This window comes from Nomascus leucogenys, chromosome 2 (assembly GCF_006542625.1).
Source record: "Nomascus leucogenys isolate Asia chromosome 2, Asia_NLE_v1, whole genome shotgun sequence".
Lineage (NCBI taxonomy): Eukaryota > Metazoa > Chordata > Mammalia > Primates > Hylobatidae > Nomascus > Nomascus leucogenys.
In genome coordinates, this window is record NC_044382.1 from 55296334 (window position 1) to 55320436 (window position 24103).

General features: G+C 38.8%; 1 protein-coding gene across 2 annotated transcripts in view; it reads left to right on the forward strand.

The window, feature by feature from the left end:
• Window positions 1-24103, forward strand: part of CDH11 (cadherin 11) — a 177397-nt gene that overhangs the window by 119372 nt on the left and 33922 nt on the right. For both annotated transcript variants that reach the window (XM_003263130.4, XM_030795948.1), the window contains exons 4-8: window positions 4321-4615; window positions 10156-10275; window positions 11254-11421; window positions 14829-15016; window positions 20908-21161. In XM_003263130.4, the coding sequence (XP_003263178.1) occupies window positions 4321-4615; window positions 10156-10275; window positions 11254-11421; window positions 14829-15016; window positions 20908-21161 (1025 nt within the window). The remainder of the gene's footprint in view (window positions 1-4320; window positions 4616-10155; window positions 10276-11253; window positions 11422-14828; window positions 15017-20907; window positions 21162-24103) is intronic.

Genomic DNA, 24103 nt, shown 5'->3' on the forward strand with positions numbered 1-24103 from the left:
ATGCCATTTTCATATTTTTGTTAAAGTATTTTTATTATTTAAATTTAAATTATTATTATGAGACAAAGGCCTCCATCTTAAAAAAAAACACAAAAATAGATCATCAGATACATAAGAACTGAAATCCTATCATGTGGAGCAGCTGCCGTGCTAGGCAAAATGTAAACTAGATTAAGATAGCTCCTGACCTCAAAGAGGTCTAGTGGAAAAGAGACAGTTACCTAAGTAATTAAAAAAATAAAAATAAAAATAAGAAAAGAAAATGAATAGTAGAATAATGAGGACATTCAATGTAAATGATTATGAATTTACATGGTAATATTTGAGAGGGATGTCAAAGGAAGGTTTCAAGGACAACATGGGAATAACCTGTAACCTAAAAGATGAACAAGAATTATCCAGTGGAAGGGAAAAGGGAAAGAGAATAGGTTTGAGGGGTTTCTGAACCCTACTGATTTCTGCAGAGTTATCTTAATTGTTCTTTTACATGAGAAGAGCACTTCATGTTCACATAATTGACATACTTGCAGGAGATTCATGTTAGAATCTCAATGACATTGTGTAAGTTTGGAAAAATTTCTTCTTGAAGAGATGTACCAAAGGAATTTCATTCATTTATATCCCAAATGGAAATATGTGGAAGTCAACATGAGAAATGGAAATGGAAATAATTGGCATATGGAATTCCCTAAGTAGAGGAGATGGGCTGTGTGCCTAGAGAGGAAAAAGAGATTTCAGCCATGGCAAGAGATGTGGAGCTTGAATGATGTGAAGGGCTGTGCATGAATCATTCTGAGATATGAATAGAACCTTCTGCTTTGGGGACTTTCTCAATGGGAAGCAGTGTGTGTGTTCAGGTTGGGGGTTGCAGAAGAAACAGGATCTGGAGAGTCATTTCAGCATCTCTGTGGAGTAAGCAATTGTCATGCCTCCTAGAAGAAAATATAGAAAAAAAAAAGAGGGGAAAGGAAAACTAGTATTATTCATGGTGTGTGACCTTCAAAAGCTAGGCACATGAGAATGAATCTGATGTCAGGTTGGATAGGGGAAAAATAAATAAAGTGGTTGGTCCTGTGAATCTTTCTTTTGAAATGTGCTGAGACAGTTCCCTAAAAATAGGAGGGATCGAATAGATGGTTTATTTCCTAACAACCTTTCATTTGATGACATTCAAGGTTGAGTGCTTAAGATGCCCTGAAAAAGTGAAATTTGGTAAACCAAAATTGTGGAAATACAGCCTGTGTCATGCTGTGCTATGCAGAGAGGGAAGCCATTCGTCTTTGGAGTTAGGAATTGGTGGTGTATGCCTCAGCAACTGGATCCCTTGATAGCACTGAACGGTTTCTGAAACTGTTTTTTTTGGTTGTTGTTGTTGTTTTATGTGTGTGTGTGTGGGGTGTGTGTGTGTGTATGTGTGTGTGTGTGGAGCCTAGTAAGTATCCATGTCAGTTGTATAAATCATCTTTGTTAGACACAAAAAAGGGAAGTTATATCCAACTTTCCAACCAGAAAACAAAGTAGAAAAATAATAGGAAATGTTTTGTTAAATTTTTAGATATTTGGCTGATCATGAAATAGATCCATTTAATTTTCAAGAAACTTGCCAAATTCATATGTAATATATGAAGGCCTCTAGAAAGATTCAATGTCTGGGCATTCCCATTAAAGTCAGCATTTTATTTATACTTTCTTCTTCCTCATTCGTATGTCTTTGCCGTTAACTTCTGCCAGGTCTGCAGCAGGGTAAATAGAAGAACAAAGGTAAGCCTCCCTTAAGATGGGGGTGGGGGCAGAAATTTTGCCTTCATTAAGGAAACTTGACTGAATGAAGATTGGGGCAATTCTGTTCATCTGTCATAGGCCATCAAACAGCTTTGTATTTTACTGTCAAATGGACTTACTCATCAGAAATGTGTTAGCCATAATTTCACAACAACACATTGTTATGAATAACAAATTCTGAAGAAAAGTCTGTTTATTTTTTCCTCCTAGAAACAAAGAGGACTAAAAACAAAATGGTCTTTGTAATTTGTACCTACAGGTAACCCCCTGAGCTGAAATAATTGGGGTTTCACTGAAGCACTGCAAATCAATTAGATATCTTTGGGGAAATTGAAACAATACAAAATTTTTTAAAATCAATGTATTCAACCTTGCTTTATAAGCAATGTCTCTAGGCCTTAGTCTCATAATAATAATCATGAGGTAAGGTCTCTAGGCCTTAGTCTCATAATAATAATTTAAATCGAAATAATAAAATACCAATTTTAACAAAAATATGAAATGGCATAGTAACAAATAATACTACTAATATTGTTAATATTAAGTGGCATTGATAATAATCATAGTTTTTATTATTTTATTTAATTAATTAATTTATTTATTTATTTTTGAGGCAAAGTCTCACTGTCTGCCAGGCTGGAGTACAGTGGTAAGATCTCAGCTCGCTGCAACCTCCGCCTCCTGGATTCAAGCGATTCTTCTGCCTCAGCCTCCCAAGTAGCTGGGATTACAGGTGCATGCTATCATGCCTGGTTAATTTTTGTATTTCTTCTAGAGAGGTTTCAGCATGTTGGCCAGGCTGGTCTCGAAGCCCCGACCTCAAGTAATCCGCCTGCCTCAGCATCCCAAAGTGCTGAGATTACAGGGATGAGCCAATGTGCCTGGCCTCTTTTTATTATTTTAAATGTCATTTGAATAAAGCTCTCTAGTTTACAATGGGTTTTCTTATTTAGTAGGTAGAACCAAGGTCTTTTTCTCTACTTGACTGCTCTTGAAGCCCACTAGAACAGTAAAAATAATGCTTACTTTTTCCCACAAAGGGCAGAATGAGGACCAAGGAACTCGGATTAAAATGACAGCTGCAGAAATTGAGATTGAACAACAAGGCGGGATGAGGAGTTTTTTGCTACAGGAAAACCAGATGTGATTTTTGGGAGACTTTCGTGTTTGAAAACACAGAGCAGAGTGAGGGCAGAACAGAAGATGATTGGAAGTTAGGAGACCTAGTTGATTTCTTGGACCCGACAAGTGTGAATTTAGGCAAATATCATTTTATCTCTAAGCTCTGTTAAAGAAGAAAAACTTGGGGATGTTTAAGATTCTTTCTGACACCTAAGAAATTATATACATATCAACCCATGCCACTAGTCCCACCTACCTTTAGCATTAGAATGGACACTTCTTCCAGGCAGGCCACATCCCCAGATCCTCATACCCTGTGTACCGCAAAGCAGGTCTTCTGGAAAGGTCTGATCAGTTGAATTGTTTGTAGTAACAAAAGCCAGGAAACAAGCTTAAGTGTTCTTTAGAAAGGACTGCTAAAAACAAACAAACAAAAACATTGGCCAGGCATGGTGGCTCATGTCTGTAATCCCAGCACTTTGAGAGGCCAAAGCAGGCGGATCACTTGAGGTCGGGGGTTCGAGACCAGCTGGGAAACATGGTAAAACCCTGTCTCTACTAAAAATGCAAAAATGAGCTGGGTATGGTAGCATGTGCCTGTAATCCCAACTACTTGGGAGGCTGATTTAGGAGAAATCGCTTGAACATGGGAGGCAGAGGCTGCAGAGAGCCGAGATCATGCGATTGCACTCCAGCCTGGGCAATAGAGTGAGACTCCATCTCAAAAAAAAAAAAAAAAAAAACCAAAACAAAAATTTTTTAAAAGGATAATAACCTCGATACCGTGGATGAGGAAGATCTATAGTTATAAATGTGGAATGGTCACCTGAATTTATTGTTAGAGGAAAAGGATGAGGTGAAGAATGATGTGTGTACTCTGGAAATTTATTGTATAACAATAAACTAGGGCACATATGTATCTGTGTGGATTTCCTTGCATATGCATAGAATAGAATATCTCTTATAGGATTCACAAGAAACTGGTTACAGTGATAGTCTCTGAGCAGAGGAGAAAATGAAGGAATGGGAGTCAGAGCTGAGAGGAAGACTTATTGCATGAATGTTTGCTTATATGTTTTTAAAAATAAACATACATTTATTTCAAACTATTGACAGATACGTTTAGGTTTTTATATTTTGCATATGTGCATACATATGGAGAGAGGTGAAGGGAGAGCATGAATCTTAGAATTAAAAATATATATATTTGAACTTTGGCTTCACTGTTCTGCAGTGTGACCTTGGCCAAGGCTATGATATTCTCTAAGATTGCCTTTCTCCTGTTGTGAAATGGGGATGAGAACATCTCCCTTTCATGACGTGTGTGTGTGCAGCATATTGTTGCAATCACTTGTAAGTGACTTTCCCCACTGCATTCTTCATGGAATTAAAAATCTCAATTTCTCATTTTTCCAGCTTCATTCGGATATTGACTCTGGTGATGGGAACATTAAATACATTCTCTCAGGTGAAGGAGCTGGAACCATTTTTGTGATTGATGACAAATCAGGGAACATTCATGCCACCAAGACGTTGGATCGAGAAGAGAGAGCCCAGTACACGTTGATGGCTCAGGCGGTGGACAGAGACACCAACCGGCCACTGGAGCCACCGTCGGAATTCATTGTCAAGGTCCAGGACATTAATGACAACCCTCCGGAGTTCCTGCACGAGACCTATCATGCCAACGTGCCTGAGAGGTCCAATGTGGGTGCGTACGGTGTGGGAGGCCTGCTCTGCTTCCAGGCCTGGTGTCTCTGTGGTGGGTGGGCTGAAGCCCGTTCTCCCAAATCAGGAAGTAGAGCTGCTTCTTTATCTTTTATGACAAAATAACAAAATGTAAAATGGGAATAACGATTTCTAGTCTTGTAGGAATAGAGATAATATACATCCAGTCCCTAGTGCGTATTGATGTCTAATAGGTAATGACAATGGTAATATTTGTTGCATGTAGACACTGTGCTAATTAATGACTTACATGCACTATTTTATTTAGCTTTTGCAATGATTAATCTTTACAATGAGGTAATTCCAACTCACCATATTTCACAGATAGGAAACCCATGCCAAAAACAAGTTAACTAATTTCTGTAGAGACATTTGAGCTATTAAATGGATCTAAAATGCACATTTAACCACAGCACTATGTCACCATGTTCAGAAGTAGGTATATCTTTTCAACATGCTTGAAGACACATCAAGTTGCTAAAGGATAATTTTTTGAAGGATTTCTTCAAAGAATTAGCCACCTTCTGGCAATAGCTTTCTTTATAACATGCACATAATGAAACATTTACATAATGTTTCTTTTGAGAAGCCTTCCTCATATTAAGAAAGGTTTGTCTTTCAAACACAGAGTAGAACTGTTCTAATGAGGGAGTGAGTCTGCTTAAAAGAGTTTTAGAGCTCCAATGAATTCAGGATCATTTTACAGATGAGAAAATCCAGCAACAAGTATAGGAATCAACCTACTTAAGAAAGATAGGTTTGACTCTAGAACGCTAAGATCCTTCCACTGTGCATACAGAGCTTTTTATGCCAGAAAATGATCTATTCCTTCTCCACCAGGAAAAGTCAAGTACTTATCAAAAGCCAGCCTGAGCCATTTCCCACCTTCGTCCCTTCCATTTTCCCTGCCCAGTCCTTCAGCCTCTTGATGTTTAGCCTGTGTATTATAATGAGAAACAACAAATATCAAATAAATCCATATAGAGGAAACAGCAGTGTCAGCAACTGAGTGTCAGGGGTGAGGATGGGGTGAAAAGGCAAGTCATCAAAATATATAATCCAGGGAAATTTTCATTATTCTCACCTTTGCGGGCTCATTAATGTTTAGGGATAAAATTCAGGCTTTTTTTTTTTTTTAGTTTCAATTTTTATTTTAGATTCAGGGGGTACATGTGCAGGTTTGTTTATTTATTTATTTATTTATTTATTTATTTATTTATTTTGAGACGGAGTCTCCCTCTGTTACTTAGGCTGGAGTGCCGTAATGCCATCTCGGCTCACTACAACCTCTGTCTCCTGGGTTCAAGCAATTCTCCTGCCTGAGCCTTCCGAGTAGCTGGGATTACAGAAGCACGCCACCATGCCCGGCTAATTTCTTTGTATTTTTAGTACAGACAGGGTTTCACCATGTTGTTCAGGCTGGTCTTGAACTCCTGACCTCAAGTGATCCGCCCGCCTTAGGCTCCCAAAGTGCTGAGATTACAGATGTGAGCCACCGTGCCCGGCCCATGTGCAGGTTTATTGAGTGAATATACATGAATATACTGTGTAACACTGAGGTTTGTGGTATGAATGACCCCATCACTCAGGTAGTGAACAGAGTACCCAATAGATTTCAGCACTTGTCCTCTGGCTCCACTGTAGTAATCCTGTTTATTATTCCCACTGGGTAAGCATTGGGTTCATTTATACCTCCAGTTATAAATGAAAGCATGTGGTATTTGGTTTTCTGTTCCTGTGTCAATTTGCTCAGGATAACGGCCTCCAGCTGCATCCGTGTTGATGCAAAGGCATGATATTATTCATGCCACCATGCATAGTATTCCATGGTATATATATATACCACATATTCTTTATCCAATCCACTGTTGATGGGCACCTTGGTTGACTCCATGTCTGCGCTATTGTGAATAGTGCTGTAATAAATATACAAGTGCAGGTGTTTTTCTTGTAGAACAATTTATTTTCCTTTGGGTCTATAAAAAGTAATGGGATTGCTGGGTTGAATTGTAATGCTTTTTTTTTTTTTTTTTTTTTTTCTGAGACAGAGTCTCGCTCTGTTGCCCAGGCTGCAGTGCAGTGGCACGATCTCAGCTCACTGCAATCTCTGCCTCCTGGGTTCAAGCGATTCTCCTGCCTCAGCCTCCTGAGTAGCTGGGATTACAGGCGCCTACCACCACACTGGCTAATTTTTTTGTATTTTTAGTACACACAGGGTTTTGCCATGTTGGCCAGGCTGATGTGGAACTCCAGACCTCAGGTGATCCGCTCACCTCGTCCTCCCAAAGTGCTAGGATTACAGGCATAAGCCACCGCTCCCAGCCTTGAATTGTAATTCTGTTTTATTTGAGACTTCTCCAAATTGCCTTTCAGAGTGAACTAATGTACATTCCAACCAGCAGTGTATATGTGTTCCCTTTTCTCCACATCCTCACCATCATGTTATTTTTTGACTTTTTAATCATAGCTATTCTAACTAGTGTGAGATGGTATCTCATTATGGGTTTCATTTACATTTCTCTGATGTTTAGTGATGACCAATTTTTTTATGTTTGTTAGCCATTTGCATATCTTGTTTTGGTAAGTGTCCATCCATGTCTTTTGCCCACTTTTTAATGACATTTTTTTTACTTGTTAAATTGTTTAAATTCCTTGTAGATTCTGGATACTAGACCTTTGTTGGATGTGTAGTTTGTGAATATTTTCTCCCATTCTGTAGGTTGTCTCTTTACTCTGTTTATAGTTTCCCTTTGTTGTGCAGAAGCTCTTTAGTATAATTAGGTCCTGCTTGTCAATTTTTATTTTTGTTGCAATTTCTTTTGAGGACCTAGTCATAAATTATCTCCCAAGGCCAATGTCCAGAATGGTGTTTCCTGGATTTTTTTCCCTAGGGCATTTATAGTTTGAGGTCTTACATTTAAATCTTTAATTCATCTTGAGATAATTTTTGTATATGGGGAAAGGTAGGGGTTCAGTTTCACTCTTCTGCATAAGGCTAGCCAGCTATCCCAGCATTATTTATTGATTAAGGAACACTTTCCTCATTGCTTAATTTTGTCAACTTTGTTGATGATCAGATGGCTGTAAGTGTGTGGCTTTATTTCTGGGTTCTCTATTCTGTTCCACTAGTCTATGTGTCTGTTCTTGCACCAGCAACATGCTATTTTGGTTACTGTAGCCTTGTAGTATAGCTTGAAGTTAGGTAAGGTGACTCCTCCAACTTTTTTCTTTTTCCTTAGGATTGCTTTGACTATTCGAGCTCTTTTTTGGTTCCATATGAGTCTTAGAACAGTTTTTTTTTTTTTTCTAATTCTTTGAAAAACGATGTTGGTAGTTTGATAGAAATAGCATTGAATCAGTAGATTGCTTTGGGCAGTGTAGCCATTTTAATGATATCAAACGGGAAAACATTCTCTGCTCATGGGTTGAAAGAATCAATATCATTGAAAGGATCAATATTCCATTTGTCTGTGTTATCTATGATTTCTTTCAGCAGTGTTTCGAAATTCTCCTTGTACAGATCATTTACCTCCTTGGTTAGATGTATTCCTAGGTATTTTATTGTTTTGTGGCCATTGTGAATTGCACTGTATTCTTGATTTGGTCCTTAGCTTGAGTGTTATTGATGTATAGAAATGCCGTTGATTTTTTTACCTTGATTTTGTATTCTGAAGCTTTACTGAAGTTGTTGATCAGTTCTAGGAGCCTTTTGGCAGAGTCTTTAGAGTTTTCTAGGTATAGAATCATATCATTAGTGAAGAGAAATAATTTGACTTCTTCTTTTTCGTATTTCGATGTCTTTTATTTCTTGCTCTTGCCTCGTTGCTCTGATTAGGACTTCCAGTACTATGTTGAATAGGACTGGTGAGAGTGGGCATCCTTGTCTGATTCCTGCTCTGAAGGAGAATGCTTCCAGCTTTTGCTCATTCAGTGTGATGCTGGATGTGGCTTTGTCATGGATTGCTCTTATTATTTTGAGAACTCAGACATTGTATTATGGCATATGACAGTATAGTCTCTGTTGTCAGACAGTACTGTGAATCATGGCTGTACTCCTAATCAGCCATGTGAACCCAGGCAACCTATTATACCTTTCTAAGTTTTTATTTCGCCATCTATAAAATGAGGATAATATAAACTATGTTGAAGGCTAAATGAAATAGATGTGAAATACAAAACCATTGTAAAGGATGTAGCAGAGTTCTAGAAGGAAATTAAGCATTTAAAATTAATAATGTCCCTAGCCACACCATGATGGTATTTTCCTTTATAAATCTATCCTGCCTAGAATAGTGACTGAGAAATGGGAAGAGCTCCAAAGATATTGTTTCTATGAAATAATGAATTATAGAAGAGTAACTAGAAAAAAGTGAGATGTATACCACACGAAACTCACTGACAACCCTATACATTCAAGGTAGTGAAAGGCTGTGTAAACTGGCTCCCTTGCCTCCCACATAGAACCTTGCCCCTCTGCTGAAAATGTTACAGAAATAACTTGAGTTTTGTGGTGTGCTGGATTGGGTGAAACTTTGGCAATTACCAACTTTGTGAAATAAATTACAAAGCTTCATATATCTCAAGTTCAATTTCTCACTAATACAGTAGATGTAAAAAATGCCCAGCAGAGGAATGCTGGCAAAATACATGGAATGTGCCCCCAGATCATGCTGGCACAGAGAAATTCGATAATTACTGGTTTTCTTCTTCCAGCTCCTCTCTCCGTACTCTGAAGCCCAGCACACCATGCCCCAGATACTTGCTATTTGTGACCAGCCAGGAACAAAGGTTGTTTTTAGGAAAAGCAAAACCCCATCTTTCTTCAATTTCCTGGTTTCCCTTCATTCTGACCCATGAATGCTTCCCTTACCTCTCACCAGATGTCTACTGGTGATTTCTGTTATATGGCTACCAGACCAGCTACAGGTGGGAAGATGCAATTTTCATGCCAGTAGGGAACAGCATTCTGCTCAATATTTATGGCCATAAATTAATTAAATTGTAGAATTAGCAGCAATTTTATTACATGCAAAGCAACAATAAAATGATGTATTTATTGTTCTGCTACAGATGGAAGACTGCACTCTGTCCTTTCATGAAAGCAATTTATCGTTAATTATCATTTATTGTACTCTTTGGGAAGATTTTAATGTAATTATTTGATATACTGAACATTTCAAGTGCATGAGTTGTAAGATATTTTTGCAATAATATTTGTAATATTATTTTAATCACCAACCAATGCAGTATGTACTATAAATACAGAAAGTTCATTTTTAAACTGTGGGCATTTTTATAGAGAAGGAAGGAAGGAAGGAAGGAAGGAAGGAAGGAAGGAAGGAAGGAAGGAAGAAAGGAAGGTTGGTTGGCTGGTTGTTTTGCATCTCAACTCCAGGAAAATGAGAGAATGTTGAATAATTGTGGTGCCCTCTTCAGGGTTAATTTTAGAATAAAACTTTGTAAACAAGAACATAATTTGAAAAGCTGAGGAGATGTTGCTAATTAATTTATTTCACTTTTAAGGAACATCAGTAATCCAGGTGACAGCTTCAGATGCAGATGACCCCACTTATGGAAATAGCGCCAAGTTAGTGTACAGTATCCTCGAAGGACAACCCTATTTTTCGGTGGAAGCACAGACAGGTACTGTGGAATGTCACTGTGATTTGTGACACATGGTGAATAAGAAGTCCCAGGCCTGATCAGAACTTATTTAATTCTCTGTTTTCTCAAATATGAAAAAGGAATAAAGAGGGCTACCCTATAAGGTTAGTGTGAGGATTAGATACTTGGCCTGTGCCTAGCACATCGTTAGCACACCATGAAACATTTATTATTGTTTTTCCCATATTTCACGATGACACAATAACAAGTATAATCTAAAAACTCAACTTTAATGTCAGAAGTAAGAGAGCAATAAGGACTAAGCCTTCCACAGTGCTCTCTATATTCTTCATATAACTGTTGCCATATCTACAGAGAGAAAAAGCTTCCAAAGGTCTCCTAAAGATTTAAGTGAGCATGGCACTCATGTGCCAATATCTAGCAATCATGTAGAATTCAGTTATTAATTTATCATTGTTTTCAGTGACAGGTGATAATAGACAGTATGTGCTTGTATGAGCATTGTATATATTTTAACTGATTTGGTTCACTCTTTTAAAAATTAATATTTACACTTTAATGTGTTGCATGAAATATGCACCTCCTACTTTAAACTTAATATGCACCATCAAAACATTTCCATGAATTGTATGCAGCAATAGACTTACAGAAGATTGTGCTGGAAGTCAAAAAGTATGAGTTTAGTCATGGATATTCATGCAATGACCACTCAAATATTTCAGTCTTTAGGGTGTTTATATCTGAGAAGAATAAGGTTATTACTTGAATGTACAACAAAACATAAATACAAATGCTGTATAGTAATTGTTAAGATTTGCTTGAAAAGACATAATGATGCTTCAGTATGGCTGCCTTTGGTTGTAACTACCATGTTGAAATGATTCTTGCTGAGGGCATGGGCTTTTTATTCAGCATTGCTTCCTCAGTGCTCAGAACTTTCTTGTTGTCATAATGTTATAAATGAATATCTGTGATGTTGCCTGCTCACCTGTCCAGGTATCATCAGAACAGCCCTACCCAACATGGACAGGGAGGCCAAGGAGGAGTACCACGTGGTGATCCAGGCCAAGGACATGGGTGGACATATGGGCGGACTCTCAGGGACAACCAAAGTGACGATCACACTGACCGATGTCAATGACAACCCACCAAAGTTTCCGCAGAGTAAGTAGGTGGGCTTGGCTTTCACTTTTCCATGGTGCCACAGCCAGCTCTCTGCCTCCTCTAACCTATTCCTGCTTTACTCAGGTATCAAAAAGAAAATCTAGAAAACTAGGGGCAATTCCTATCATTCTTACAAAAACAAAACACAAAAACAAGACAACAACAACAACAACGTCGGAGAGTAGAGATAGTAGGAGAATGAAAAGATGTAAAAAGTTCTACAACCCTGGAAACAAAATATTGTTTTTGCTAAGTATTTTGCTTGGTAGTAGTAATGCAATCTAGTAATTAATTAACCCTTTTCTGCCTCAGTGTCCTCATTTCTAACCTGGATATAATAGTCCCTGAGTGTTTTATCAATTACTATGTAACAAATTGCTGGAAAACTTAGTGGTTTAAAACAATAATAATAATAATAATAATAATAATTTGTTTTTATCATGTGTCTGGAATTTGGGCAAGGCTTGGAGGAGACAGCATGCCTCTGTTCTGCACAGCAACAGCTGGTGACGGCTCCACTGGGGTTGGAGGATCCACTTCCAAACCAGCTTATTTGCGTGGCTGGCAAGTTTGTGTTGATTGCTCCTTCCTTTCTGTGTGGGCTGGTTTTGGAAAGTGTGATCCCCAAGGGTACCAGGCAAAAATTGTGTTGCCTTTTGTTAACTAGCTTCAGAAGTCACAACACATTGTTTCCACTGGAGTCATAAGGCTCATAAATCTAAGTGGAGTTCATGTAGACCCCACCTTTCAGTGGAAGACCTGTCAAAGTCATGTTGAAGGAAAAGCAAGTGGGATGGGAGATATTGTTTTGACCATGTTTTGGAAAATGCAATCTTCCACAGTACCTAATTAATAGGATTACTGTTTGGACTAAAGGAGCTAGTGTAAAATCTTATAATGACAACTGTCTATAAGTTGTCAACAAATTCTAGCCATTGTTATCTGGGGGAATTATGGCTGTTCTACAAAATTTATAAAATTGCAGAGGGAATTAAATGAAAAACAATGATTTTGAAAGGTTATTATTAATAATTGTAATTATAGCAACTACCATCATTTAATGAATAGTCACTACTGTTGTAAATCTCTGCAACAGCCTACATTTTACAGATAAAACTGGCTTCCATAAAAAGTGCATAAGTTGCCCTAGAAATGTGGAAAGTCAGAGTTTGAATACAAGTCTGTCTATGTACGTACAGATGTGTATGAATGGACAGTATGACTGCGGTGCTGCTGGTGCTGCTAATGCATGGGGGGGTTCATCATGAAAGTGTCTTTTTCAGTTAGAGCCTGTGAGCTTACTATCAGAGAAATGGAACATTTTGCAAACGAGGTAACAAGGAAGGCAACTAAATGTGGCCCCAGGAAGGCACTGTGGTTACTCAAAGGAATTAAAAAACAAGAATCTACACAAGACTTTTTTGCCTGGCCGGGCACAAGTTCAGCATCCTCGATAAGCCTGAGGCTCATATAACATTCTAAGAGCTGCATGCTCCATTATCCACACTATACGATTGTCTGGTGTGTTAGAAAAGAAAGGTCAAGCAGAATTATTAGCAGGCAGCCTTTACTGCCCTTGGTCATAGACAATCATATAGTAAAGTTACATTGCTACTGTACTGGTTGTACTGGTTTCGCTGTCATGAACTTGAATGAGATTTGGACAAAATCCACATAGGACATTTTTTTTTAAACCTTCGTGTTAATTGGTAATTATCTACAAGGGACTCCCACTTCCCACGCATCCTTTAATATAGAGGGCATGGTGAGATTAAATAGATTATGAATCCAAAAGAAAGTTGCAAAGCAAAATACTATTGATAAATATAGACAAAGTATTAGAACTGATGAAATCTCTGTAAGGGGAAATTAAAACATAATGAGCTGAAGTAACTTGCCCAAGATCACTTTGCTTGGAAATGATAGAGGCAAGATTTTCAATCCTGGCTTCCCTATATTGTGTGTTGCACAGAGTATTAAATGTGAAAAGCAAATAAGATAATGTTTAATCTCAGCTACTTACTGAAAACCTTCCAGTGATTACCCCAAGTTTAAACAAAACCTGAAGTCTTTTCCATCCCCCACAATGGTCTATTTTATGCAATTTGGCCTCCACTTCCCTACAGCCCTTCTCTCTCACCAGAAGGCTATAGTCACTCTCCTCCTCTTGTTCCTCTGCAAGTATTCAGGATCTTCTCACCTTAGGGTTTTTGCCATTTGCTAATCACCTGGCCGGTGGTTTTTATCCTGCAGATATTCACATCATTGTCTTCCTCAGTCATTTTAGATTCCTTTTTCTAAAGAATGTCTTCTCCTACCACACTACTCAAAACCAATCTCTCCCTCTTTCTGCTTCTCACCCACACATCATTAACACAAGCATGCGCATTCAATCACACTCATACACATACACAAACTCACTCACAAATAGCTCACATTCATACACACACTCACACTCTTACACAACAGATTCATACCCACACAATCACTCATGGCCACTCACACATTTACCCCCTCACCTCACACACAATCATGCACATACACACACACAACCACACACCCACTCTCAGAACCCTCACCCTTTTACCCTACTTTATTTTCCTTTTTCATTGCTATGACATCAGAGTGTGTTTACATTTGTTTTTATTTGTTCTCTTTAGTCGGCCTCATTAAGAGAGGAATCTTGACTGTTTTGTTTAGTAGTAAACAAAACAACCAAACAAAACAGTGTTCTGGCACTAGGACAGTACCTCCATGTACAGTATTAGGCTCCCAATAAACATTAAATAAATATATAGGAGGGTCACACTGCAGGAAAGCCTTCTGGAGAAGGTAACACTTGACCAACTTGTGAAGGAGGCAAGTTGTGAAGGAGGTGAAATAAGGGGAGTGTCAAATATAGAGTTAGACAGGGAGTGATATTAAAGATAAAGTTTGCATTTTTAAAGTAAATATGGAGCTGTTGAAGGAAGGCTTTTAAACAGAGAATTTTTTTTTTTCTGGGCTCTTGGCAATACCATAAGTGAGCCTTGGAGTTAACTCATGGACCATCCTGAAGACATGAAAAGAAGCTTCAGCTATTTTGCTAAATGAAGACATGCATAGTTCTCCATCATTACCTGATGGGAAATGTAACAGAGCATTGTTTTTCTCCCTTACATGTGGCAGGTGACCCCAACATTTCACCTGGACCTAGATATTGTTTTATCACCCTTCGTAGGACATTCTTTCGACAAGCAGACCATGTGGGATCCTCCTCCCCACATCCATTCACTTCTTTCATGTTTTCAGTCGATAGAAAGTTCAATTCCAAATCCTTTGAGAAATTTATTGGGATTCAATGAAATCTATAGTCTTACAACTGCCAAATAAAAGAGAAAATAAAAATAGATGTCTTCTTCTTCTAGGCGTATACCAGATGTCTGTGTCAGAAGCAGCTGTCCCTGGGGAGGAAGTAGGAAGAGTGAAAGCTAAAGATCCAGACATTGGAGAAAATGGCTTAGTCACATACAATATTGTTGATGGAGATGGTATGGAATCGTTTGAAATCACAACGGATTATGAAACACAGGAGGGGGTGATAAAGCTGAAAAAGGTGAGTTAGGATAAGGAATCAGACGTGTCAGTGGTGTGGCCTGCTCTGCCAAGGCAACACTGCAAGAAACAGGGAGGCGACGGTTAAGAAATGAGAATTTGCGAAACCAGGGGCTGACCCGACTTTGTAGTTGAGCTCTGAGCTCTGGAAGATCACAGAATTGTATTCCTTTCTGTTACTGCAGAGAAGCTGACAAAGGGGCTGGTGATACCTGCCTGAGATTGCTAGTTAGTTCTTAAATGTTTTCCGATGGAGGGAAGCACAGTTCTCCCATGGAGGGAAGGACAATGAGATAAATCTAGATTTTGAAGAAGCAGCCCTGAGCATGCATGGAATTCCCCCCTTAGTTCTGCCTCACTGAATCTGTTAGACAGGCTGTTCAGAACTCCTGCTGTTTCAACATTCAATGTTCACTGCATTGCTGGACCCTCTGTGAAACTTAAGCCAATTCTCTACTTGTTTTCATCTCAAGTGAACCTGGAGAAGCAACAATAATGGACCTTCTCCCCTAATCAAATAGCCTGTGGACCTCCCCTCATAGTCAGATAGACTATGGACCTTCCCCCATAGTCAGTCACCAAAAACATGTCTCTGGGATTAATTTATTACAAAGAGAAGTTTAGTGTTTCTTCTGTTTTACATTCACTCAATACTAACTACTGGCCAGACAGAGTATCATCCTCTTACAAACATCATTTCATTTACTTTTCACAAAAACAAACAAACAAACAACAAAAGTATAAAGTAGGTAGTATTATCCCACTGGGCAAAGAGACCTCAGCTTAATTTTGAGGTGATTGGGGCTTAGACAGATGAAATCATTTGACCCAGTCACTGTCATATAGCTCAGGCATGCAGACCTGGAATTCACACCTTAGTTATTCTAGAACAACTTCCCTCTCGAGACATTTTGAAAACAGCTGGCCCAGAAAGCGTTTGTAAAGGAGAGCCAGATAAGATTCACTTCCAAGTGAAGAAATAATTCCCATACATTCTAAAATGGTTCCCCCGCCATGATTTACCACTTGAGAAATCAACACCTCTCCATCATGAAAGTGTATGGAGCATTAAATCAGAATTGGAAGATGGGATTACCTTGGTTTTAATCAAGCATTCATTTTCAACTTAGTTTTGTAGCATGAATATTAAACTCCTTGGTGCGATGGAAAAGATTGGACTGTAACACTGATAGAAAATTAATTTGAAGAATCAATAAAGAGGCCAGTAGCTAAAGAGGAGGCAAGGACCAGTGTGGGAAGACTGGCCCTGAAAGGAATCTTTCAGGTGGGGGAGGAAGGAGTGACCTGTGCTAAGAAACTGACCTTTCACAGAATTTTAAAGTATGTTGGGGTTGGGGAAAATATTATAGAGCACAAAACAAAGAAAAGGTAGGGGGTGATTGTTATTAAAAAAAGAAAGAAAATGAAGGATATGGAAATTGGGGTGAAATTTGGATACTTGGAAAAGTCTACATTAATGGATGAATGGTAGAACCGAGGAAGCCTAATTATCAACCACAGGGAGCTAGGGCAGTCACTAATTCTGGTTTCTCCTCTGGAAAAGTAGCTGTGCGAACTGTGTGTTGCCTAGAGCTGTCAACTTACTTCGTTAATTAATATTACTATCTCTTCTGCTTGACACTGACATATGAACATTGACATCAGCGATTCCTGCCTCCCATCCTTTGCTGTTCACGTAATTGGGTAGTTGGTCATGCTAAGGTTGTCACCTGTTTTTAGTGTATTGAGGGCATAAACACACACTGTATCTCTGAAATCCTGAAACATTTAAATCACCCCCATGGAACTCACACGTCGCAAATGAGCTCTCTGCATATGATTAATTTGCACATTTGCCTCCAATTCAGTGTGTTTATTCTAGGCAAAGGAATAATCTTCTATAAAGCACTGACATTTAGGTTTTAAACAGTGTAAGATGTTATTTCATTTGTAAAAGAACATTTGCTCAAACTTGAAGCACAAAGTTCCAAATGTCCACCAGGGGAAAAAAAAAAGAAAAATTATAGATGAATTTAACAGAGTAAAAATATGACTCCTTGTAAAATTCATTACATGCAATTTAATACCATAAAAGTCTATAGAGACATTATGGCAATATTTCTGCATTTTAAAGTATTTTTTAACTTAGTATTTTTATTTATTTCCTAATTTATTCACCCATTTTTCCACCAAGAGTTATTGAGTTCTTATTATTTGTCAGGCAGGCCCTTTGCCAGAGGCTGGAAATCTAAAGTTGAAGAGACAGAGTCTTGACCACAGGGAGTTCACAATTTAACAGGACAGTGAAGTGAAACAATAATTAAAACCGAGAGGGTTTTCTCAGCCTTAGCAGTGTTGATGTCTCAGGCTGGATAATTCTTTGTTGTAGGAGGCTGTTCTGTGCATTGTAGGATATTTGGTAGTATCTAGTATCCCAGGCTTCCCCTCACTAAAGGTCATTAAGCACATGCTCTACCCCACCCAACAGTCCTGATAATAGTAATAAAAATAATTACTCTAGACATTGCCTAATAGCCCTGGAGTAACTGGGAGCAAAATCACTCCCCAGTTGAAATTTGACTGCAATAGTGTGATAAGACCTATGAACATGGGTCATGAATGACTTCTTGTGGGGGCAGTTCTCAAGCTGAGTCTTGATAGATGAGGAGAAATTTGCTGGATAGTTAAGGACAGAAAAGGCAGAAAAAATAGCTCATGAAGGGCTAGTATCAATGGAAACACGACACATTTGAGAAACTGCAATACTTTCAATCTTGAGAGTCTTAAGATATATACGGTAAAACCAACAAACAAACTTGTTAAAATTCAAGGGAGACATTACAAAGAATTGAGGAAGGCAGAAGAGGTAGTGAGATGGTAGTGAAGGAGAAGAATTCAAGAAATAATTACTAGATAGAATCATTCATTTACTGAATATTTTAGAAAACAGTAAGTACCTCGAGTTCTGACTGTGTCTTAGTTTAATAGTGCACAGGGGACAGAGAAACTACCCTTGGGGTATTTAGACAATCTCTATGTGGTTAGCTGAGGAAGAACCAGGGTCAAATAAAGATGAGGTTTTAGGTGGCTTCATGGACTAAGAGGGGAAAATCTGATCTGTTCACGCAGCACCTTTGACTAAATGGGAATCCCATCTATCTCAGAGAAGTCGCTGCACAGTGTCTGAGCTATTTATTTTCAACCAGATAAACTCCTTGTAAAGCAGTGTCAGAGCAGAATTATAAGGCATTTTTAATATTCCCTGTTTTAACAAAACTCTTTTTATGTTTGATTTTTCTTTATATTCTTTGTCCACAGGTATATAGATGTGGATACATAACATTTAACACTGTTGCAATCAGAGGGTGATCTGATTTGTTAACTTAATGTCACATCATAAACATTTTACATGCTGTTATATAATGTACATAATCATTTTTAATGACTACATAACATCCCATCCTATTGACGAATCATTATTTCCTTAAAATCTCACAGTTGGATTTGGTGTTTTGTGTGTACATTTCCACAGATTAGATATAACCTTGTATTATATCTAACAAATATCATGCATTTTGAATATTGTTTGTTTTGGTTTTGTGTTGAATTAATCCCTCAGGGAAGATTTTCAGAGGTGGGATTAGTAAACTAGGGGGTATTAAGAATTTTATGGCTTATGCAATGTGTTGCCTCATTTAGCTTTATTTCAACTACTCATAGCATGGATATAAATGTTCACATGGGAAACTACCTCACATCTTTATTGCAGGGAGGAAGGGAATAAATTGTAGGCAAATGTCTAAATGTTAAGCATCTATCAGCCCCACTCCTCATTCAGTCAAAATGACGGATGCATATGATCACTTGGTACAGTCATTCTTGTGTACTGTGGGACAAAGATCAGCAAAGAGCAGTAAGACTCAGTAGACTTCTACGGGATGCTCCCCTCCATTCCTCTCCCACCCCTACCTCGCTGGGGAGGGAAATGAAGGGCTGCCAAAGGGCCACTAGGGGGCCACACAAATCTATCTGGGGCTGTTGAGGAGGACTTCACAAGGCAAAGAGGCTTGAACTGACTACCAGACTTGGAATCTCGCCAAACTGGGAAAGGACATCCCACATAAACCTCTGCAAATGCCTGGAGAGCCTAGCTTGGGATGTGAAATTGCAGCATGAGGATATTATGCTCAACACCAACAGGGCTTCCCAGTGGGAAAATGGCTCCAGGTCCTCAGGCATATGCCTAAACCAACTACAAAAGTTTCTGCTGTAGCGAGATCAACAGACTATCTGATATTAGAAAATTTCCACTTTTCTGATTATAAATTACCCAGTCTCAGAACTATCATATTCCAGTGTTTAATGCTGTGTAATGATTGAAGGGATGTTTTAGAAGTTGCAGCAATCTTTTATGTTCAGCCTATAAATATCATTCCTTTCTGCTGCTCAGTAACCTAGCCAAGGATAAAGGGACTGCTGGGTCCCAGGATGATGGAAAGGCTGGGGGCAGATTTAGATTTAGGAAAAGGTAGTGTTTCCTGACTCTGGGAAGATGGAGGTGGGAAGATGATAGAAAAAGTATCAAGGATATTGAACATGTTTAACCCTGTTGAAAGTGGGATCATCAGCCTTAGTGTAGAGTACTGCAAAATTAGATCAGGAATAAGCCCCATGACTATATGCCCATTCAGAATAAGCATTTGCCAGGCAAATGACAACAGCATGGCAGACAGATGCTCGCCTTAAAAGATGAAACTCTTTCCAAACATTTGGTAGTTCAGCAACATCCAGAGCACTAATTAGAAAGTTGTTTCCCAGGCAGCAGGGCTTGTTTCTCTGCTACAATGTTACTTTCCATCCTTTGCGGACTGATTCACTGTAACTCCTCTCATTCAAAATTAGGCAGTGTTTACCATCAATTTCCCTATAACTACAGCCATTCAAATACTACTACTCATTTTTTTCATATTCGTGTAAAATTTTACTGCTTACGTTTGTTTTTCTTTAAATAGACCATCTTTAATATATATGCATTCTTTTTTTTTAAAAAAGGAAGCATTTTAAAAAAGGAAACATTTCCCTCATTATCTTATCACTTGCCAAAAATAGAAGGTAACTTAAAAATAAATGCAATCAAACCAAAACGATGCCATTACATTCTAGCTAGAGTTGTATCATAATATCTCACAAAAGAGATTGCGAAGCAGAGCAGATATGTTAAAACGGAGATGTTCTACTTGGTGTGTCAAGGATTTAAAGACTTGGAAAAGAAATAATTATCTCAATATGTAAGTTAATATCATTTGACAACCTCACCTGTCAAATTACCTATAAACCACCCTATGTCATCTTATGGGCCACTGCTGGTAAGAGTCCCAGACATTGGGAAACACAATGTGGTTAGAGACTTTCAACATGAAGCTTTCAATATGATCAAGCTGGATGGTTGCAGGTGGGAGAGGTATGAAGCAGTCATCAAACAAGACATGCTTTTTGGCTGAAATTCAGTGGGTATTTTTGTCACCAAGATTCTTACTTTTCAGAATGAGGTACCAAATGTATTTTTGTAGTGTTTTAATTCCCTTCCTTAGGTAATTCTTACTGACTTATTTGGGAAAAATTAGTGTTGCTATATAGAATAAGTTTCATTTTAGATGACATGGTCTTTCTGTGTCTGTCGTGCTCTTTGAATGACCCATTAAGCACATTCTAAGTTTCAGCAATTGATTTGTGTGATTTTCTGACCAAATGGCTCAGGTAATTTGATATTGAGTAGACTCTGATTTTCTGTCTTTGAGAAACTATTCACTCTTCCCTATAAAACAATCAGGTCTTTCTCTTCCATTATTCTTTCAAGGAATTGGTTGTCAATCTTCTCTTCATTCTTGCCAGCCTGTAGATTTTGAAACCAAAAGAGCCTATAGCTTGAAGGTAGAGGCAGCCAATGTGCACATCGACCCGAAGTTTATCAGCAATGGCCCTTTCAAGGACACTGTGACTGTCAAGATTGCAGTAGAAGATGCTGACGAGCCCCCTATGTTCTTGGCCCCAAGTTACATCCACGAAGTCCAAGAAAATGCAGCTGCTGGCACCGTGGTTGGGAGAGTGCATGCCAAAGACCCTGATGCTGCCAACAGCCCGATAAGGTACAGATGGATTTATTTTAAGAGCTTGGATGGGGAATTTTAGAGTCAAGAGTTTCTGGGAAAGCCCTGTAGGAACCACGTTCTTCAATTTCAAAAAGGGTTCAGGTTTATCAGGTTCAATAGAATGTAAACAAGATTAAGATTTAGAAGACCTGAGCTTCCCTTCACCTCTCTTCCTGACTTTTTGGATAGGATTGTTCAAGCTACATGACTTTGCTCTGGAGCAGATTCCCCCAGGCATACTAGGTGACGTAGCCCTGAGCTGGGCCTGTCTGCCTCAGGGGACTGTGGGGAAGTATAAGTAATTATTGTGAAATAATTATAGTAATTGCAATTTATTAAATACCTTCCCATTCTCTGGTTACTCTATGAGGAGGTTAGATATGTGATCTAATCAATCCCCTCAACTTATTTGATGTATAAATTGTTAGTCCTTAAAATGAGAGGAAATTGGAGGCACTGCAAGACAAAGTGACTGCCTGGAATGATATAGCCACTGAGCAGGAGGCAAGGAAAGCCAGCTCTGTCTAACTGCTGCTGAGTACTTTGTAAGAGTAGTAAAGTGTCCAAATAAATTTCGGGTGCTTTTATTATTATGAATACTTTTTTGTGACAAAAAATGTGATCCAGAATTGTGGCTGGGCACCGTGGCTCACATCTGTAATCCCATCGCTTTGGGAAGGCTAAGGCAGGTGGATCACCTAAGGTAAGGAGTTCGAGCCCAGCCTTTACAATGTAGTGAAACCCTGTCTCTACTAAAAATACAAAATTTAGCTGGGCCTGGTGGCATGCACCTGTAATTCCAGCTCCCCGGGAGGCTGAGGCAGGACAATCACTTGAACCCGAGAGGTAGAGGTTGCAGTAAGCCGAGATCAAGCCACTGCATTCTAGCCTGGGTGGCAGAGTGAGACCCTGTCTCAAAGAAAAAAAGGAAAAGTGGTCCAAAACTCTGCTTTACACTCTCCTCTTCATCCGGAGCTAATGACTGATGAAGCTAATGATGAAAATGTGAAAATGAGAGGGTGATGAGAAGGAGGTGGAGAAGGGGCTTGAATCACACATTTATAGAGTGGAAGTTGATAGTGCCCTGGAATTTCCCCTGGACCGGATTCTAGCAGGTGTTTCTTTTCCCACAGCCACTCCCCTCATTTCCTTCTTGCTTGGATTTCTTTATATGCCTCCACAGGGTCTCCCAGCCCTCAGTCTTTCATTTACCTCTCTGCATGAATCCTGACTCTGCAGCCAGAGAGACCCTCATACAATGCACATCCAAACATCACATCTTACCTTAGTTAAAACACAAGAAAAAATTAATGATTAAATGGTTCCCTGTTGTCTCCCTCTTCAAAATAATCTAACCTCATTCACTTAGTTAAAAAAACTTCTTTGCACCCCTCTACCTCCATCTCATTCTTTGAAGCTCTCCTGCTCTCTCCTAATCCCTGGACTTCACATGTTCCTCCTTCTAGCTGGTAGCACTTGCCTTTCCAAGTTACCACATTGGACTCATTTTCTCCATCTCCCCTTAGGTGTTATCTCTTGTAGGAATTCTTCCAGGGCTCCCTAGAGATGTATCGGATGTCCTTCCTCTTGCTCCTCCCTACCTCACCCACCAGGCTACATCACAGGAACACTTAGGTTATGAGAGGTCCTCACTAGAGGATAGTCTCAAAGAGCTTGATGTGTGTCTGGTTTAGGCCTTGGCAAACTATAGCCCATAGGCCAAATCTGGCTGCCATTTGCTTTTCTGTCTCTCTCTCTCTTTTTTTCTGTTGTGAAAAAATTTACATATCATGAAGCATGAACTTTACCTGTTCAACTTGTACAATTTATTGGGTTTTAGTATATTTCATGAAGATGTTCAACCATTACCACTAATTCCAGAATATTTTTATTGATCCACTCCACCAAAGAAATCCCACGTCCATTAGCAGTCACTCTCCGTTTCTCCTGCTTCCCAGCCTCCTGTAACAATTAACTTATTTTGTCTCTGTATGTTTGCCTATTCTGGACATTTCATATAAATGGAGTAATACAACATATGGTCTTATGTAACTGAATTTTTGCATGTAGCATAATGATTTTGAGGTTCATTCATGTTGCAGAGTGCATCACTAATTCATTTCTTTTTATCTCTGAGTAATTTTTCATTGTATGGGTGCACCACATTTTATTTGCTCATTTATCATTTGGATACATGTTTGAGTTGTTTCCAAACTTGGCTATGACAGATAATGCTGAACATTCTTGGACATGTCTTAGCCTAAACATGTTTTCCTCTTTCCTGGGCATATACCTAGGAGTGGAATTGCTGGATTATGTGGTAACTCTATGTTGAACTTTCTGAGGAGCTGCCAAAGTGTTTTCCACAGTGGCTGTACGATTTTACTTTCTTATCAGCAATATATGAGAATTCCAATTTCTCTAATTCTCACCAACACTTTTTTGCCTCTTTTGATTATAGCTATCATAGTGGGTGTGAAATGATATGTCATTATAGTTTTGGTTTGTATTTCCATAATGACTAGTGACACAAAGCATCTTTTATTTATTTATTTATTTATTTGCTGTTTGAGACATAGTCTTACTCTGTTGCCCAGGCTGGAGTGCAGTGGTGCGACCTCAGCTCACTCCAACCTATGCTTCCCAGGCTCGAGCGAGTCTTGTGCTTCAGTCCCCCAAGTAGCTGGGACTACAGGTACACACCACCAAGCCCAGCTATTTTTTTAAAAAATAGAGACAGGGTTTTGCCATGTTGGCCATGCTGGTCTCAAATTCCTGGCCTCAAGTGATCCACCTGCTTCTGCCTTCCAAAGTGCTGGGATTACACTCATGAGGCACTGCACCTGGCCTGAGCATCTTTTTATGTGCTTATTAGCCATTTGTATGTCTTCTTGGGAGAAATATCTATTCAAGAATTTTGCCCATTTCATAATTCGATT